This window comes from Eucyclogobius newberryi, unplaced genomic scaffold (genome assembly GCF_026437365.1).
Source record: "Eucyclogobius newberryi isolate DKJ021-1_F unplaced genomic scaffold, fEucNew1.0.hap1 SCAF_12, whole genome shotgun sequence".
In the NCBI taxonomy this organism is placed as follows: domain Eukaryota; kingdom Metazoa; phylum Chordata; class Actinopteri; order Gobiiformes; family Gobiidae; genus Eucyclogobius; species Eucyclogobius newberryi.
In genome coordinates, this window is record NW_027315746.1 from 31,291,885 (window position 1) to 31,311,794 (window position 19,910).

Here is a 19,910-nt window from a genome sequence, read left to right on the forward strand (position 1 = left end):
CTTGTCCAGTTATAACATGTAAAGAAACACAGTCTGATACCGCTAAAACAAACATTAGCGTATTCACAACAACTCTGACATGTTCAGCTGCAACACGTAAAAAAACAAACTTTGAAATTGCTAAAAGACAAGTTAATTCACAACTCTTAGACTTGCTCAGGTATAACACGTAAAATACAACACAATACACTTTTTCAGTTCATTCCTCATCCACAAACCCCTCAAATTCTTCATCTTCAGTGTCCGAATTTAACAGTTAGGCTGGATGCTGTACATCCCAGGATCCATCTCGTTATTATCCGTAACCTTCTGATGATTCTGGCCTTTTTGAAAGCTCGGACTACAGTTGACTGATACTTGAGCCCAGAGTTTAAAGCCTGCATCGTAAGCGTGTCTCTTGCGATAATATACCTTAATTCGAGGGCCTTTATTCAGGTGTCTGCGTTGTTCCTGACGTATAATATAGTTTACATTTTGACAATGTACCACACAAAATTGCTTCGAGGTCAGTAAGCACAACCAGAAATAATCCATATATTAAGCACACCAGATTATAAAGCACACTGATGGTTTTTGAGGAAATTAAAGGCTTTTAAGTGTGCCTTTTAGTGCAGAAAGTACGGTAATACCTTTGTAATCCAGACCTTGAATTGCAGGTCAGTATTATTTGGTGCAAAACCATGGTCATAAGCCAACCAGTTAAAGATTTTAACATTTATGTTTAGTTTGTATGTTTTAATTAGTGATTAATGATTTTACCAAGGGATTCTCAAGTTCCTCCCAATGACTCAACCGACTCAAGGAATCACACTTTTTCAGACAAGGGGCTCCAGTTGTGGGCAGAGAGGGAGCCGCGGCAGGGATAGTTAGCTTAGCTAAAGCATTGCTAGCCAGCTAAAGCCCGGCTAACGGTGGTGGTGTTCTTGTTAGATTTCTTAGGCATTTTCAAGAAATAAGTGTCCAGGCTAATTTTATATGTTCTGAGCATTTCTGCCTCAAATCACGTTCATTACAACTGTACGCCAGCATTAGCATGTTGAGGCAAGCTGGGTTTGTTTATATCCCCATATGCAATTCTCTCTGCTGCTAGTAGATGTAGCTCTAATGCCATTCCTGACGTGGATGTCACAACCCAGCTCTGTGCTGCAACAAATTCAGTAGAAAATAACAAACCAGAAAACTAGTCAATTTCGAAGACATCAGGACGGATCGAGAATCAGAAAAGGTTTATTGCCATTGTCAGGGAACAAAATTCACAGGCTAGGAACTTTGGTAATTCAACATGCAACAATGAACAATAGTCAGGCAAAATAAATCAAATAAGGCAAGCATTAAAGACAAATTATTTGAACTTAGTATGTACAAAGTTCTACAGTTAAATTTACAGGAGTAGTGCAGGAACCTCTGATGAAGGCAGATTGATTGTGTTTGTGTGGTAGGGGTATATGGTGATATGGTAAGATGTAGCATAGTGGAGTATGAAAGAAAAGGGAAAGGTCAATGCCCGCTGGTAGCAGGTACCAGACAGCGATGCGCCACAAGTACAAGCTCTAAAAGGCCATCACCAAACAATTGAGAACTGTTATGAAGTCCTGTGTGCTTTTTGTAAACCTATTTTTTGTAGTTTTAAAACATGAGATGCTAATAATACAAATATTGCAGAATATGTGTCCTTTAAAACACTATTTTTTTGTGTGCTGTGATGCAAGGCCAACCTGCAGAGCCAGGGCGAGCCGAATCAGGTCAATGACCACTTCCTCATTGGCCAGCTCGATGGTCAACACAGCTAACGTTGTGAAGATCAGCTCAAAGTTCTTGTGGTTGTTGTCCTCCTCTTTACAGCCCAGGTAGATGTGGCGGTATAGCTGCTGCCCGTGCTGAACACAATATAAGCTGAGTGAGTATCATAGTGAGTTATGAGTTAAAAAATATTCTGCTGTAAGTGCTCAAAACACATTGAAAATGTGCTACAGTCTAATAACAAACGTCTACAATTCTGCTAAATTCAAAGAAATTGAACTTGACAGTGGTGGGAAATTAGATGAACAACAGAACATTTTTCAATACCAGTACTTTTACAATACCTGGTTTTCAATACTGGTTCCAAAACGGTTATTTTTTTTCGGTGCTTGCATTTTTTAAGTGTAAATGAATGGCCAAAATTGAGTTTTTGTTTCCCAGCATTTAATCACATTATAACTTTGTAAAGACTTACTTTTAAAAACATACTTTTCTAATGTCAATTATAACTCAAAACCAATGTGCTGCAGCAGCTCACGTGGATTCCCATGCTGTTAAATTTCACTATTGTTTTCTCTGTATATGGCACTTTGTATCAAAGGCAACCAGCACGGAGCATGGGTTTCAACTACACATTTACCTGAACAGAGGAGGAGGATCGTGGCGAAGATTGGATAATATTTTCTGCATTTGGTTCAATATTTAAACAAGCAAGCTCAACACTAGATGATATCCACATCGCATTTACTTTGGGAATACGGTTTTATGTGGAGTGAGGGGCACAATGATAATGACCATGTTTGGATCATATTGGATGATCCACTTGGCTTCACGCAGACATTGCAGACTGTGACTGGATTTTGATTTATTATGATGCACAACACACACTTTTGGCACAGGGCTCCGCACTAGAGACTGTATTTTCTGATGAATAAACGAGCAACTCTGGACCTGCTGTTTCTTTGGCTCTTCTGTTTACAGGTAAGATACACAGATACACAGTGCATCCGGAAAGTATAATAACTTTTTCCACATTTTGTTATGTTACAACGTTGTTCCAAAATTGATTTAATTAATTATTTGCAACACAATTCAACAAACAATACCCCATAATGACTATGCTGAAGAAGATTGTTGAATTGAATTGAATTGTTTGCAAACAATAATACAAATGTACAATAATTTGTTGAAGCACCGTTGGCACTAATTAAAGCCGTAAGTCTTTGAGTCTTTGAGTATAATGCTACAAGCCTATTTAAAAAGGCAGTTTCTCCCATTCTTCTTTGAAGAACGTCCCAACCCCAATAAGTATGGTCGGTGCACGTCAGTTCACAGCCATTTTCAGATTCATTTCAGGAAATTCAGAGTTACCCTTGTAGCAACTTGCTTAGGGTGCTTAGGGTGTGTGTTTGGAGTAATTGTCTTGTTTGAAAATTAATCTTCTCCGCAATTAGAGGTCCAGAGTCCAGAAGTGGGACCTTCTATAGACAGGTGTGTACTTTTTCATATCATGTCCAATCAACTGACTTTACAACATGTGAACTCCATTCAAGTTATCTCAAGGATGACCATCAGAAAAACAACGTGGCTGAGCTCAATTTTGAAAGTCAGGGGCAAACGCTGTGAATACATGTAAGTGTTGTTTTATTTATTTTTTAATTAGCAAAGAATTTAAACAACCTTATTTCAAGTTATCATTATGGGGTATTGTTAGTTGAATTTTGAATTGAATCATTTTTGGAATAAGGCTGTAACATAACAAAATGTGTAAAAATTGAAGCATTGTGAATACATTCCAGATGCACAGTTTGTGCCATTAATTTGTGAGTCGTGCGCACGGTCCATTTGTGTTGAGCTATATATATATAAATATATATATATATACTTTTTCTCACCTCACCCTCCGCGGGTGGTCCCCTTTCAAGCTCGGGTCCTCTACCAGAGGCCTGGGAGCTTGAGGGTTCTGCGAAGTATCTTTGCTGTTCCCTGCACTGCACTTTTCTGGACCGAGATATCCGATGTCTTTCCTGGGATCTGCTCAAGCCATTTTTCCAGTTTGGGGGTCACTGACCCAAGTGCCGGCCTCTCCTTGAACCGACACCTTAACGTGGTGGAGGGGTTTGAGTGCCCGAATGATCCCGGGAGCTATGTTGTCGGGGGCTTCATGCCCCTGGTAGGGTCTCCCAAGGCAAACAGGTCCTAGGTGACGGGTCAGACAAAGATCGGTTCAGAAGCCCTCTATGATGACAACACGAACAAGGCAGTTTACGTCGCCCGGATCGGCGTCACCGGGGCCCCATCCTGGAGCCAGGCCTGGGATGGGTGCTCCATGATCGGGACACGCACTGGAATCGCTTTAAATTAACTTGTTTTGACTTTATTCGGCTGGATTGAGTGTTTTCGTTGTGTCGTTGCGATGTGTCTTGGCTCTGAGTCCCCCGGCTCCGGCCCCGCCCCCCGGCCTGCGCCGTAGCGCGTTTACACAAAGGAGGAACTCATGAAACTGCGGAGAACAGTCGTCTTACCCGGAGATCGTCACGTTATCCCGTCGCAATACTGACCTAACCTAATACTGATGTGCAATTCTGTCGTATGTGCAATTACTGTGAAATTCATGTGCAATCTATGTGCTGTCGTGACACATATTCATGTGCAATTACTGTCGGGATCACATGCAATGGTATTTATTTATTTATTTGTCTATGGGAGTTTTTATTTATTTATAGGAGATCTTCTACTGAAAGTGTTTTTCAGACTTCCTATAAGTGATCTGTTCTTCTGTATCTACCTCTGTATCTTCCTGCGTTGCACCAATGAAATTTCCCCATGTGGGACAATAAAGGAATATCTTATCTTATCTTATCTTATGGAGAGCGCCTGGTCTTACCCGGCCACCAGGATCTCCTTAATCCCTCAGTCACGTCTTCCGAAGAGGAAGTAGAGACCGGGGACTCGGAGGCTGGCTCATCCATCACCCAAGCTGAAGTCACTGAGGTTGTTCGCAAACTCCTCGGTGGCAGTGCTCCGGGGGTGGATGAGATCCGCCCTGAGTACCTAAAGTATCTGGATGTTGTAGGACTGTCTTGGTTGACACGTCTCTGCAACATCGTGTGGCGTTCGGGGACCGTGCCTCTGGACTGGCAGACCGGGGTGGTGGTCCCTCTGTTCAAGAAGGGGGACCGGAGGGTGTGTTCCAACTACAGAGGGATCACACTCCTCAGCCTCCCGGGTAAGGTCTATTCCAAGGTACTGGAGAGGAGAATCCGACCGATAGTCGAACCTCGGATTCAGGAGGAGCAGAGTGGTTTTCGTCCCGGTCGTGGAACACTGGACCAGCTCTATACCCTCCATCGGGTGCTTGAGGGCTCATGGGAGTTTGCCCAACCAGTCCACATGTGCTTTGTGGATCTGGAGAAGGCTTTCAACCGTGTCCCTTGGGGTGTCCTTTGCGGGGTGCTCCGGGAGTACGGGGTCCGGGGCCCTTTGCTCAGGGCTGTCCGGTCCCTGTATGACCGGAGCAGGAGCTGTGTTCGCATTGCCGGCAGTAAGTCAGACCTGTTCCCAGTGCATGTTGGACTCTGCCAGGGCTGCCCTTTGTCACCGGTTCTGTTCATAATTTTTATGGACAGAATTCTAGGCGCAGTCAGGGGTCGGAGGGTGTCCGGTTTGGGGACCACAGGATCTCATCTCTGCTGTTTGCAGACGATGTTGTCCTGATGGCGCCATCAAACCCGGACCTGCAACATGCACTGGGACGGTTTCCAGCCGAGTGTGAAGCGGCTGGGATGAGAATCCGAGGCCATGGTTCTCGACCGGAAAAAGGTGGCTTGCCCTCTCCAGGTGGGTGGGGTGTCCTTGCCCCAAGTGGAGGAGTTCAAGTATCTCGGGGTCTTGTTCACGAGTGAGGGAAGGATGAAGCGTGAGATCGACAGGCGGATCGGTGCAGCGGCTGCAGTGATGCAGTCGCTGCATCGGACCGTTGTGGTAAAGAGGGAGCTGAGCCGAAAGGCAAAGCTCTCTATTTACCGGTCGGTCTACGTTCCTGCCCTCACCTATGGTCATGAGCTTTGGGTAGTGACCGAAATAACAAGATCGCGGATACAAGCGGTCGAAATGAGTTTCCTCCGCCGTGTGGCTGGGCGCTCCCTTAGAAATAAGGTGAGGAGCTCGGCCACACGGGGGGAGCTCGGAGTAGAGGCGCTGCTCCTCCACGTCGAGAGGAGCCAGCTGAGGTGGCTAGGGCATCTGTTCCGGATGCCTCCTGGGCGCCTCCCTCGGGAGGTGTTTCAGGCATGTCCCACCGGGAAGAGGCCCCGGGGAAGACCCAGGACACGCTGGAAAGACTATGTCTCTCGGCTGGCCTGGGAACGCCTCGGGATCCCCCCGGAGGAGTTAGAGGAAGTGTCTGGGGAGAAGGAAGTCTGGGAGTCCCCTGCTCAGACTGCTGCCCCCGCGACCCGGCCCCGGATAAAGCGGCAGAAGATGGATGGATGGATGGATGACCCAAGTGCTCCGATCACTACAGGCACCACCGATATCTTCACGCTCCAGGCCTTCTTCAGCTCCTCTCTGAGGCCTTGGTATTTCTCTAGTTTCTCGTGTTCCTTATTCCAGATGTTACTATCCCATGGCACTGCGATGTCCACCACCACGGCTTTCCTCTGACCCTTGTCAACCACCACTATCCGGTTGGTTTGCCATTACCATTTGGTCTGTCTGTATCTGGAAGTCCTAGAAGATCTTGGCTCGGTCGTTCTCCACCACCTTTGGAGGTGTTTCCCACCTTGTCCTTGGGATCTCCAGCCTGTACTCTGCACAGATGTTTCTGTACACTATGCCAGCCACCTGGTTATGGCGCTCCATGTATGCTGTCCCTGCCAGCATCTTGCACCCAGCAGTTATGTGCAGGATTGTCTCAGGGCCCCCTTTGCACAGCCTACACCTTGGGTCTTGTCTGGTGTGGTAGATCTGGGCCTCTATTGATCTGGTGTTCAGGGGCTGCTCCTGTGCTGCCATGATCAGGGCCTCTGTGCTGTCCTTCAGACCGGCTCTTTTTAACCATTGGTAGGATTTCGTGATATCAGCCACTTCAGTTATGTTCCGATGGTACATCCCATGTAGGGGCTTTTCCTCCCATGATGGTCCCTCCAGCACCTCATCATCCTCTATTCCCCATTGTCTGAGACATTCACTGAGCACGTCCTCTGTAGGAGCCTTGTCCTTGATGTACTTCTTGGATGTTTCGTCCTGGATAGTGGCTCTCACACTCACTAGTCCCCGACCTCCTTCCTTACGGCTAGTGTACAGTCTCAGGGTTCTGGATTTGGGATGGAACCCTCTATGCATGGTCAGGAGCTTTCGTGTCTTAACATCTGTGGTCTGTATCTCCTCCTTTGGCCAACTGAATATTCCTGCAGGGTATCGGATCCCTGGCAGGGTGTAGCTCTCTGGATTTGTTCTTGCCATTGAGCTGGCATCTGAGGACTTGCCTCATTTGTTGTAGGTATTTGGCCGTAGCCACTTTCCTGGTTGCCAATTGCCTGTGGGATTCCCAGGTACTTGTAACTGTCCTCAATGTCTGCTATCGTTCCGTCTGGGAGTGCGACCCCCTCTGTGTGGACTACCTTCCCACCTCCTGCATGGATATCTATATCTATATCTATATCTATATATATATCTATATATATATATATATATATATATATATATATATATATATATATATTCAGGATTCCAAATACTTTACCTTCTTCATAAATGCGACGTCCTGCTTGGATATCTTTTCTCTTTTGATCTTTAGAGCTGCGACATTGGGGATTATTCTGAGGAACAAATGGAAGAGTTAAAAAAAAAAAACTACAAAACCCAAATTGATTCAGCAACCAAAAAACCTTAACTGACATGTTTCTCTGCCAACAAAGTGTACACTTCTTTAGAACTCCACTAAGAAATGAATTAAACGTTCTAAAGAAGGCATAAAATACTAACACATAAAAAAAAAAAAAAATGTTTTAAAGGTGCACTATAAGATCTTTCTGTTTAAGGGATCTGCATACCTGCTTTATTTAATGAACATATAATTCATTTCCCTTGATTGTCTCACAGTATGGTAGCAAATGTATCCATCCCCATGGAGATAAGCGAGTGATATAGAGGACTGTCCTCCTGTCCACAATGTTCCCAACATAGAGCACTCTTTAGGGGTCACACCATTTCTAGGGCCATCTGAATGTCCAGCAGGTGAAAATGTTTTTCCCACAATGCATTGGGGGAGAGTGAAAAATAACAGCGGACAAAGACAGGTCTTTCAGTGGGAGTAAGTCACCTATATGCAAATCACAAGTAGGTCTGAAGTCTTAATGTCCAATCTCTAGTAAGTCCAAGTTACTTTTAGTACAAGTTCCCTCTAGTCATCATACAAGTGTTGCCTTTACTTTACAAAACATGGGTTGCTGCGGTCATAAAGCCTTTCCTAAAGAAGAGCCGTCGCGATGCAGCAGTACTGAGTAATTAACGGCCCATCTCTAATCTGCCATTTTGTCCTTGAAAAGGTTGTTTTCCTCTTAATAAACAACTCATTTTATGTTTTTCAGTCAGGTGTTAGACCTCATCACAGCACTGAGACTGCTCTCGTCAAAGTGACAAAAGATATCCGTCTGAACACTGACACGGGTAAAGCCTCAGTCTTAACTCTGTTAGATCTGAGTGCTGCTTTTGACACTGTAGATCATGGGATCCGCTTACAGACTAGAGGACTGGGTGGACATCACTGGCACTGCCCTAAATTGGTTAAGGTTCTATCTGGAAGCCTAAAGGGTCAATTCTGGGACCCCTTCTGTTCAACCTCTACATGCTGCCGTCCAGTCAGTTGATAGGAAGCAAAAATGTTGCAGACGACACTCAGATCTATGTTTCACCGTCGGCAGGTAAAGATGGACCAGTGGATTCACTGGATGTCACTGCATCACACAGATCAGTGTGTGAATGCGAAACAACCTACAGAGTCTCGCTCTAAAACCTACAAATCAAGTTGGAAATCTGGGGGTAATAATGGACTCAGACTTGAACTTTAAAGGTGCCATAACATGCTTTTTTCATGTTTTGTAGTCTATCCTAAGTGTATAATTGATAATAATAAGGGTTGTGCAACACCCATAACATAAGAGTTAAGAAATCTCACCCAGACCTTGGACCCCCTCACCAACCCGGAAATGCAAACAGTTTGGTTTGATATTCGCCCCCACCCTTGCGAAGAGCGATCTGGCTCCCCCGCCCAACCCGTGACGTAGCCCCACAGCTGTCTGCTCCGCGATGCGCCGCTCCTGCCGCGCGAGTGAGTGAGAAACGATAGAAGTTCAGATCAACACTACTTTGAGCCGAAATAAATCTGGTGTTTATTCTACAGCGTGCGCAGAACAGATATATCTATAGATCTATATATATATAGATCTATATATATATATATATATATAGATATAGATATATATATATATATATATATAATATATATATATAGATCTATATATATATATATATATATAGATCTATATATATATATATATATATATATATAGAGAGATCTATATAGATATATATATATATATATAGATATATATATATATATATGGATATATATATATATATATATATATATATATATATATATATATATATATATATATAAAAAAGTCTTATGTCCATCGTGCTCTTATTTCCTGGTTTTTCGGTATCGGATAGAACTTCTCTCCGTTTATTTTCCCGGTTGCTGCATCAATTGCCTCATAAACCTTCACCATTGTGATAATAGTAAAGAGTGCAATATCATTAATGACGTTTTGGGCCTCTCAGAGCCGTGTTTCGTCGTAAATCGAAGCAGAAAAACTCCGGGGCTTGTATTGGGAGACGAGCCTGCAGCAGCGCGGAGCCGGGGGGAAGGGGGCGGGAGGCGGTAGGGGGAGGCGGGTGGAGAGGGGGGAGGGGGAGGGTGAAGGGGGATGATGACGCGTGCCTGTGATTATGACGCGGTCCTGTGAACACCCCCGGTCAGTTTGGAGATTCGAGGAAAGGAGATAGTCTGTAATATAGCTAAACACTGTGGGAATCAATCAAAAAAACACTCTGGGTACATATATGAAGCACAAATAACAATGTAAGAAGGTTAAAAGCTCTGAAAAGTCGATTTTGCATGTTATGGGACCTTTAACAGCCATGTCAAATCAATAACATCAGCAGCTTTTTTACCATCTAAAAAACATTGCCAAAATCAAATGTATAGTGTCTAAACTAGACTTGGAGAGACTTATCCATGCGTTTGTCTCCAGTAGATTAGACTACTGTAACGGCCTGCTCACTGGCCTCTCCAAACGAGCTGTTAAGCTGCTCGGGTCCTAACTAGAACCAGGACCTTGGCACACCTACCATAAATAGGTGTGCCAAGCTTGTAGCATTATACTCAAAAAGAGTTGAGTCTGTAATTAGTGCCAAAGGTGCTTCAACAGAGTATTGAGCAAAGGCTATGAATACCTATGTCCAAGTGCTTTTTTTGTTTTTTTATTTTTAATAAAATTACAAAGAATTCAAACGACCTTCTTTCACATTGTTCTCATGGGATATTGTTTGTAGAATTTTAAGGTAAATAATGTAATACATTTTGGAATGAGGCTGTGACATGACAAAATGTGGAAAAAGTGAAGCAGTGGTCTGAAGTCGTAAAAATTGCGTCTCAAGACTGACTCATGTTAAAACTACTTTGGTTCTAGGTCATGACTTAAACACAAGTAGAGCTGCTTTGAAGTCTATTCTCTGAAGCACAAGACTAATGTGGCCATACTTCCTCGTTCTAGTCAGGACCCAAGCAGCAGCTGTTTCACAGCTTGTTTGGAGAGGCCAGTGAGGAGGCCATTACAGTAGTCTAACCTACTGGATGCATGGACAAGTCTCCCATCTCTGTTAGAAACAACAAAACTGAAGCAGTAAAGCCAGTTTAACAAAGCACGATCAACCTGATAAGAATAAACCAATAAAGCACTCTTAAATAAACAGTTGCACTGCAAAGTCGCTTATGTCAGCTGTGATTATGTATAAACCACTCTTTAAAAAAACACTATAAAGATAAAATAAACACACTGATAATTCGCAGCTTATCTTGGGCTGTCAAAAGATAAATAGCTTCCCATTTCTGGCAAAAAGTTAAAAAAAATAGTTTTTCAAAGTTTGTGTTGATATTTGTTAAGCTATAGCTATTTAACAGAACTATCTCATTTTAAACTCTTTATAGCAGTCCACATGTATCGCTCACTTACCAAATGCATTCCCAGCATCCTTATACACTATATTCACTGAGTTTTGTGCCATCCCAGGTAAAGCTAATAAACATTAGCATGCTAACGGCGTACTTCCCCTGCTTCTTGTAGAATAAAATGCTCTATAAATAGATATAGAGAAAGCGCTGTGGTCTCATTTTCATCTGAATAGATGCTTTTACAATATGTCTGCATTTCTATATTCCTTTAATACATACAAAAATATTGGGTAGTTATTTCTTTTACATTTCAAAACTGTGAAAATCAGGTACAGCCCTTTAACTAAAACATGTATGAATAACATTAGTCCATAAATAAGTGTGTCGGATAGAGTTGATTAATTTTTCATTTAATCTATTTATTATTATAATTTTTTTCCCAGGTTAGGCCAATTTTATTCCCCGAGACTGGCAGTGATGATAAAGTAGTGAGCTGAGTGTCAGAATCGGTCTATCAATGAGGCACTGTAGCATCTGCCAAAGAGTGCAGGGCTATGTAGTGAGTGAGGAGTTAGGGGGAAATTCGAGTGCAGCCGTGGTGTAAGTAAACATGTTTCAGGGTAATTTTTAGCCATTTAAACACCATATGCAAAATAATTTGGAAAACTCTAGTTAAAGCAATAACCTCTCTGTGGAGACAAGCAAGTAGCAAATTCACTACCTGAAAAGTTTGTGCATGTGTGCTGACCTGATGCCTCGGAGCTTGGCGCGATTGTCATAGCGATCAATGATGTTGTGTAGGATCTCAAGCACCAATTGCCTGAGCTCACTGTCCTCAATGAGAGAGATTGAGAAGAGAGGGTCCAGGAAGGTAGAGGGCAAGGCAGCAGACATGGACTTGGACTTGAATCCAGATGTTACCTAACACACACAAACACACACACACACACACACACACGAGAGTCACATGTTGGCACATTACATTGACATTCTGAAAAATGCTTCACAATTGAGCACACAGGGGTCTCATTTTGATCCTAGAGCTGCTTTTATATCTGTACTAGGACAAAACGAAGTTGACTTTATTATGTATTTCGAAAAATTGTGTATTCTCAATCCAATTTCAAAATGTTTCTTGTAAAACCCAAAATCACAATAGTAGTTGCATCGCAGGGCTGCACAAAATTGTTAAAAAAACAATTAAACAGTCAATGATCAATAACAGAGTAGCAGATTAGAGTTCAGATTATAGGAACAGTCCCTTTAACTGTCGTCAGTCTAACCTTAAAAGAATAATAGAGGATTTTTGGCGCCAAATCTGTGTCTCATTTCCTCGTGGCGTGGACAGCTGAGTAGTTCTCCCACATGCTAATCATTCCTTGTGTCCTATTGCACACCTGCAGCCTTGTCCCCAGTATAGCAGCGCACGTTTCCCTGGCTGCGCATGCGTGGTTGATATGCCGGTGTGTGTTTAGCGAATCCCTTCAGTGTACAGTGCCAAAATGACAACAGAGAAAGATTGTGTTCGAGCTGGCTCAGAAGAGACTGAAATCTGCAGAGACGGGAGATGTGATGCATTCCGTCGCGCTGATAAGCAGCAAATGTCCTCGGCCAAATTTTTGAACCCAATGTGGCCCTCGAGTCAAAAAGTTTGGGGACCACTACTGTAGGAGATGCCAAAAGTACGACAAGGTGCACTTTTGTCAGCGCCGTGTTTGATCCAATATGGCCAACTTCCTGTATGATTTAGGGCGGAGTAATAATATCATTGTCTTCACATGAACTATATCTTTACAGCAAATCTTTTTTGGTGCTGGACTCCTATTGTCCCCATGTTAAATATTTTTTGAGATGGAGCTACTGAGCAGTCTTTCAATATTTTTTCCACGGAATCTTAACTCGTTAGCATATCCGTCCTTGTTCACAACTAAATTTTTGTGTTTTTCCAGCCCCCATCCCCTTTGCCAGGACGATTCTCTTGGTCGAGTGGTTTAGTCCCAGCACATGTATGCCACGCTCCAAGTGCAGCCGGCCGCAGTGTCGTGAGTTTGAATCCCGACTCCTCCCTTCTCTATCACCCCCCATTTCGCACCTACATTTCCTCCTACATTTCATAATATTTCTTTAAAAAAAATGGAAATTAAAGAATTATGAATATAGACCATTCATGGGGACATCACATTAATTTTGTACTGGGTGGCAAAAAGCCATACATTCAACAGCTGTTTCTATCATTTAGAGAAAAATTACAATTGGAAGTGTGCCCAACTTCTTCACCTCTGTCGCCACTTTTGAGGTCCATTTTAGAGACTCCAGGGGAGTTAGCATCACAACTTCACAGCGGCAGAGAAGATGAGTTTAAGCAAAAAAGAGACCTGTGAGACCAGCCACACTGACACTGTTGTGGTTGTGCCCTCTATCCTTTTTTGCCACCAGTCAATGTCACTAACGTGTAAGTCATGGAATCAGTGACGCGGGTTGAGAATGGTCTATACACTCTCAATAATGTGGGAGTTCAAATAATGTGATAAACCCTCCCACAGAATTACATGAGTAATCAATAAAGACAGATATCAATATTACATAAATAATAGAACTAGACATGCTGAAGACATTGTGAGTGACGGTGGATAAAGACATTTTTGAAGTGTCAAAGTCTGGGTTTGAACATGAATTAAGGAGTGGAGTTTTATAGAACACCGTTGTAAAAGAAGTTTTTATCTCAATTGGTTTCTTATCAGAATGAATCAAGGTTTATTAAATGGGAGTGTCTGCAGAGCCGCGGCGCGCGGCCAAAACTGCCATGTTATTTTTGTGCCGGCCGCGCGCCGCGGCTCCTGAAACTGCGCCGCTATTTGACCGCGTTTTAGCGTCGTTTTAGACCGCGCCGGGTTAAGGTTAGGGTTAAGTTTGAGGTTAGGGTTAGGGTTAAGGTTAGGGTTAGGGTCAGCCATGAGGCTATAAGGGAAATGCCGCGGTCCCTGAAACTGCGCGGCTATTTGACCGCGTTTTAGCGCCGTTTTAGACCGCGCCGGGTTAAGGTTAGGGTTAAGGTTAGGGTTAGGGTTAGGGTTAGGGTTAGCCATGAGGCTATAAGGGAAATGCCGCGGTCCCTGAAACTGCGCGGCTATTTGACCGCGCCGCAGCTCTCCAGCCACGGCCTTATTGAATAACATAAGGGTGATAGTGATATTAAAAAATCAAATCCCTATTTGTCAATTCAAACACAAAAGAGGTTGAAAAGTAAGTTTTGGCAGAGGCAAAAATAGAAGAGCATCTAGTGTAGTCACTATGAGAAAAAGCACAAACCATGATGAGAGAGCTGAGTAGCATGGTCTGGATGCGCTTGGTGCCCTGATGTCTGAAACACACAGAAACAAGAATTTACCCACTGGATTTTCTACTGGAAAATGGTCATATAAATGGTCAAATTTACATAACACTTTTTGATTCACCATTGGGCAGACAAAGATCTTTACACATGTTCATACACCAGCATACGCAGACCGCCGACCTTCAGTGGACGGACCTTGGAAATATGCATTGCATCCAATTAGTTCACAGGGCATGTTCTCACTGAAGGGGATTTAGAGGCATTATGAACAAGGAGAATAAGTGAGAGTCATTGAAGTAAAGAAAGACTAAACCAGTTCAAAACCATGACTAACCAGAGGGTAGTTCTATGAAACACTTTCACTTCTAAAGTAAACTAAAGTAAAAACAGGAATCTGTGTCTGTTTTACTATTCTCACTCAGAACTTTTCTTAGCCACACTCAGACCAGTCAAACTTAATGAGACCAGTTGTCACAGCTCGTGGGTTGGGGTGAAAACAAGGTCTGACTGCTCAATACAAGAGGACAGAAAAACACACACTTCCATGTATAAGTCACGAGGACAGATCCACGGCCAAACGACCGCCTCCATCTGTGTTTAATGAGACGTGAGAAAAGATCAGGAGACGAATTAAATGAGCAAATTTTTTAATACAATCATGACAAAACGCATATAGGATAGGGTTTGGGTTTCATGTAATGAATAAACTAAGATGCTCATTTATCAAGTGTCTTTGTGTTTTTTCTAAATTCAAACAGAAAACAAGATAGAAAACATCTGAAACAGAGCAAAACAAGTAAAGACATACATTAAATAAAAATTAAATTACGACACAACAAATGAGTCCCATCTAGACCAGATTCTCTCAAAAAAAGTAATTTTTCAAATTAGGTCCAGATGTTATATTTTCCATTTTTCGAATGTCAGTTTTAATTTGTGTCAAGTCCTTGATTGTAGTTGCAGTTTGAGTCATCCATTTTTTTTGTAATGGTCTTCTTTCCAGGAGTGTGTTCCAAAGGTATCCATTTATTGTGTCAATGGCTGGGGTTTTGAGGTCCCAAGTACATAGATCGGAAATTAAGTGGAATGTTGGACGGTCTGTAGCGCTTTATAGATCTCAGTCCAATATTTTTGTGCAACAGGACAGTCCCAGAACACGTGCTAGTGGTTTGCCTCCTGGTTGACACAGATTCTCCAACAGATAGCATTTCCTTGTGAATACTCGGCACTTTGACATGTAATGAAAAAACGTAACACATTTTTCCAACAAAATTCCCTCCATAGCTGTTTGGTCAGATAAAGTAGGCCATCATCTGCGTAGCAGATGTTTCCGATTGACGAATATAGTGAGCCAATTGTTCCAATTACAAAGCGAACAACATGGGGGACCAAGCACAGTTCTGTCTCACCCCTCTTTCCAAAGTCAGTGAGTCTTTTAAGTGACCATTAACTTACATTCTTGATGTTAGACTAGAGCCTCAATATTTTTTTTATTATCGGTTCTGGACTCATAACAAATCTTGCACTCACATACTATATCCTTTTTGTTCTAGAATCTAGACCATCTGAAACCTTCCATGAATCGCGAAATTCGCGCTGGAAAAGACGTAAACACTGACATCGCTGTCAATGGCGCACCCGGACCGGATTAGCGATGTACGCGTCTTCCCCGCGGCATAAGTTGAAGCCGGTGAAATTAGTTTAACCTGCTACCATCCACCTATTTCGCCCTGTGCACAATGGTCGGACATACCCAAATGACATTGCTTATTAAAAGAGGATCTTACAGCCCACATGCAAGTTTCTGCAGATGTGCATATGAACTTACACTACAGAAGCCCAAACATAAACCAAACATCCTTTTTTTAGTCTCGCCTGAATATTGTCAATTTGTAATGGTCCTAAGCAAGACATACTTAATTGTGTGCTTATGCTGTTCACTGTACATGCTGTTTATCTTGTTGACAACAACTGTGTAAAGTTTCAGATCTCTGGGAACAGGTGCTGTTGACCTTTTTGTATCAAAAAGTATATTCAGAACAAGTGATCCAAATATGTGCCAACTGTGCCAAACTGTTTTATTACAATTTTAGCTCCTCTATGATCATAAAGCATACATTTGTATGTTTTGTAGGCCACTAATACCTATTATAACTGCTAAAAACAATGTTTGTGAAAATATGAGTTTACCCATGAATTTCCCATATAGAGGTGAAAAAAAAAATAATATATATATATATATATATATATATATATATATATATATATATATAATTTTATTTTTTTGTATTGGTATAATAATACAAATCTAACAAAATGTGCGTCCAAAAGGCTAATAAAATCAGAAAACATGTGAGGTACCCCTAAGTCCCACCCCGCATTCTAAAGCTATTCTTATTGGCTAGAATAATATGTCAATCAAAGTCTTCTACGTCACCGTTAGCATTAGCTATGTGCCTAAAAACAAAGATGGATGCGCTCGTCGGAAGCGGCGCATTTTTTTCCGGAGGCTGTAAAAAACAAACGTGCATGACGAAAAGTATGAGCCAGAGAAGAAAACTTTGTTTACTTGACAATATCTAGAAATCGGATAACTTCAGGAAAAATACAAGTGGATATTGTTTTTCTATGGTTCCTTACGGAGAGACTGAGTACAAGAATATACAGATTGAAAGCCGTTTCGTCCAGCAACAAACAGCAAACAGGTAGGACATGCGTTTGTAAAAGTTGAGACTTTCTCACAAACTATTGGCAATTACTTTTTGGGGCATATTATTCAATGTAAATCAATGAGATATTCGTTTTGTTGAGAAAATAACCTTTAAAATGATGTATAACTTGCTGGTATTGACCACGGAAATAAAAGTGAGGATGTAAGAGAACATTTGTAATTTGGAAAATGCGCGCCGGCGCGCAGGTGGATGGTAAACAGGTTAAAGACGCGAGAGACCGAACATTGAGGCGGCAGCTGTAAGATCACTGACTTTATTTGAACCGTTTTAAGCCGCCGTGTGCGTCGCCGCATGTGCCGCTCCGTGTGTTGGTTGTTAAAGGAGCGGGTTGTGCTTTGGTCTGTGTGTAAATATTGTAACTTCTCGCTTAGGTTAGTAATGCATGCTGGTTTAGTGCTCACAAGTTGTCACTTTATTTCTTGAACAGAGTTGGTTACTGTTGGCTGTAACCACGGTGATGGAACAGGAAAATGCGCACGCACGCACGCACACACGCACACACACACACACACACACACACACACACACACACCATCTTGTAACCAATATGCATGGATCTATTATATTATCGATATGTAATGACCTGGGCTCCACACAATAACAATGCATTAACAACAGTGTGAAAGGAACATTTAACCAGATAATGCTTAACATTAGGGTCGCTACAATATGAATGAAATAACTGTATTATGTTGTGGTGTGATGTATTTGGCATTTATTTCAGTTGGTTAATGTGCAATATACATATTTATACATCTACGTAAATACTAAGTCAAAGTAATATTGTTTAATTGCTGCATTCATTAATTGGAGCTTATATTTTGTAATAGTATTTTGTATTCTACAGTTGTTAAATATGGGCTGGTGTTTAATGCTGCTAATATGATGTATTGTGTGTTGTGTAAAATTTTTATATTCTATTGTTGATACTGCAAAGTTGATTGATTTATAGTGGTTCTAGTTGACGGAGCGACGTTGTCGCGCCGTTAAAACAGAAGGTCATTAGGCCAAAGCGCGCCTCCCCATGGTACAACCAAGAACTGCGTTCACATAAACAAAAAGTTAGAAAGTTAGAGGGATTATTTCGTCGCTCTCACACCGAAGAATCCCTAAAAGCATGGAAAAGTTGCCTGCTGTCCTATAAGCAGGCTCTGCGTAAGGCCCAAACCAGATATTATTCAAATCTAATAGAAGTCAACAAAAGTAACACTAAATTCCTTTTCAGCACTGTAGCTAGGCTAACAAACTGTCACAGTGCAGTAGAGCCCTCAATCCCAGCTACACTTAGCTCTGATGATTTCCTCCTATTTTTTAATAATAAAATAAAAACAATCAGAGATAAATTAGATGAAATTACCCCCGCTATTAGCCCTGAACTAGCCCAAGCTGTAAATCTAACGTCCCATATAAATCCACCTGTAAACTTAGAAAGGTTCACAGCTGTTGATCAAGCAGAGATAACTTCAGCCATTATGTCCTCTAAAAGCTCAACTTGTGTCCTAGACCCCATTCCAAGCAGACTCCTCAAAGACATTCTTCCCCTAATTATAGACTCTATTCTTAATATAATAAATACTTCACTCGAAAGTGGCTATGTTCCACAGTCCTTCAAACATGCAGTCATTAAACCTCTTCTGAAAAAGCCTAATCTAGATCCCGACCTATTGGTAAACTACAGACCTATTTCAAATCTTCCCTTCGTCTCCAAAATCCTTGAAAAAGTTGTAGTAAAACAGCTTTGTCGCACCCTGCAGGACAATAACTTATTTGAAGTTTTCCAGTCAGGGTTCAGAGCCCACCACAGCACTGAAACTGCACTAGTTAAAGTCACAAATGATTTGTTATTAGCCGCTGACGATGGACTGGTCTCAATCCTGGTTCTGTTGGACCTCAGCGCAGCGTTTGACACCATCGACCACAACATTCTACTGCAGAGGTTAGAATGTGATGTAGGTGTTGGAGGAACAGCCCTCAGCTGGTTTAAATCCTATCTATCTGATAGGTTCCAATTTGTTAATGTAAACCAGAGCTCCTCACCAAGCTCTAAAGTAATTTACGGTGTGCCACAGGGTTCGGTACTCGGTCCAATTCTGTTTACTCTTTATATGCTACCATTAGGCAACATTATCAGAAAGCATGGCATTAACTTCCACTGCTATGCAGATGACACTCAGCTGTATTTATCAATGAAACCTGATCAGAGCGATCAAGTAGACAGACTTAGTACTTGTGTGAAGGAGATAAAAACCTGGATGACACTAAACTACCTGCTTCTTAACCCTGAAAAAACCGAGGTCATTGTGCTTGGCCCTAAGCATCTACGAGACGATCTATCTGAGCAGATAGTCACACTGGACAATGTCAGTGTAGCCTCCAGTTCTACTGTAAGAAACCTTGGAGTCTTATTTGACCAGGAGCTCTCATTTAAAGCTCATATAAATCAAGCTTGTAAAACAGCCTATTTCCATTTGCGCAACATCGCCAAAATCAGAAGAATCCTGCCTAAAAGTGATGCCGAAAAACTTATCCATGCATTTGTAACGACTAGATTAGACTACTGTAACTCCCTGCTTGCAGCGTGTCCTAAAAGCTCCATAAAAAGCTTTCAACTGGTTCAAAATGCAGCAGCAAGATTACTAACAGGAACAAAAAGAAGAGAGCACATTACGCCAGTGCTGAAGTCTCTTCACTGGCTCCCCGTCGAGTCTAGAATCAAATTCAAAATTCTACTCTTGACCTACAAAGCCATAAATGACATGGCCCCATCCTACCTCAAAGATGCTATAGAACCATATCATCCAAACAGAGCTCTTCGCTCTCAGAATGCCGGCCTTCTGGTGGTGCCAAGAGTCTCTAAAAGTAC

At 42.1% G+C, this 19,910-nt stretch overlaps 1 protein-coding gene and 1 long non-coding RNA gene across 6 annotated transcripts in view; both read right to left on the reverse strand.

The window, feature by feature from the left end:
• LOC140356743 (uncharacterized) overlaps window positions 1–19,910 on the reverse strand; it is a 522,351-nt gene that overhangs the window by 172,310 nt on the left and 330,131 nt on the right. The window lies entirely within an intron of this gene.
• efr3a (EFR3 homolog A (S. cerevisiae)) overlaps window positions 1–19,910 on the reverse strand; it is a 150,177-nt gene that overhangs the window by 22,791 nt on the left and 107,476 nt on the right. For all 5 annotated transcript variants that reach the window (XM_072441923.1, XM_072441921.1, XM_072441922.1 and 2 more), the window contains 4 exons: window positions 14,291–14,342; window positions 11,730–11,902; window positions 7,487–7,562; window positions 1,716–1,877 (listed from right to left, as the gene is read on the reverse strand). In XM_072441923.1, coding sequence (XP_072298024.1) covers window positions 1,716–1,877; window positions 7,487–7,562; window positions 11,730–11,902; window positions 14,291–14,342 — 463 coding nt within the window. The remainder of the gene's footprint in view (window positions 1–1,715; window positions 1,878–7,486; window positions 7,563–11,729; window positions 11,903–14,290; window positions 14,343–19,910) is intronic.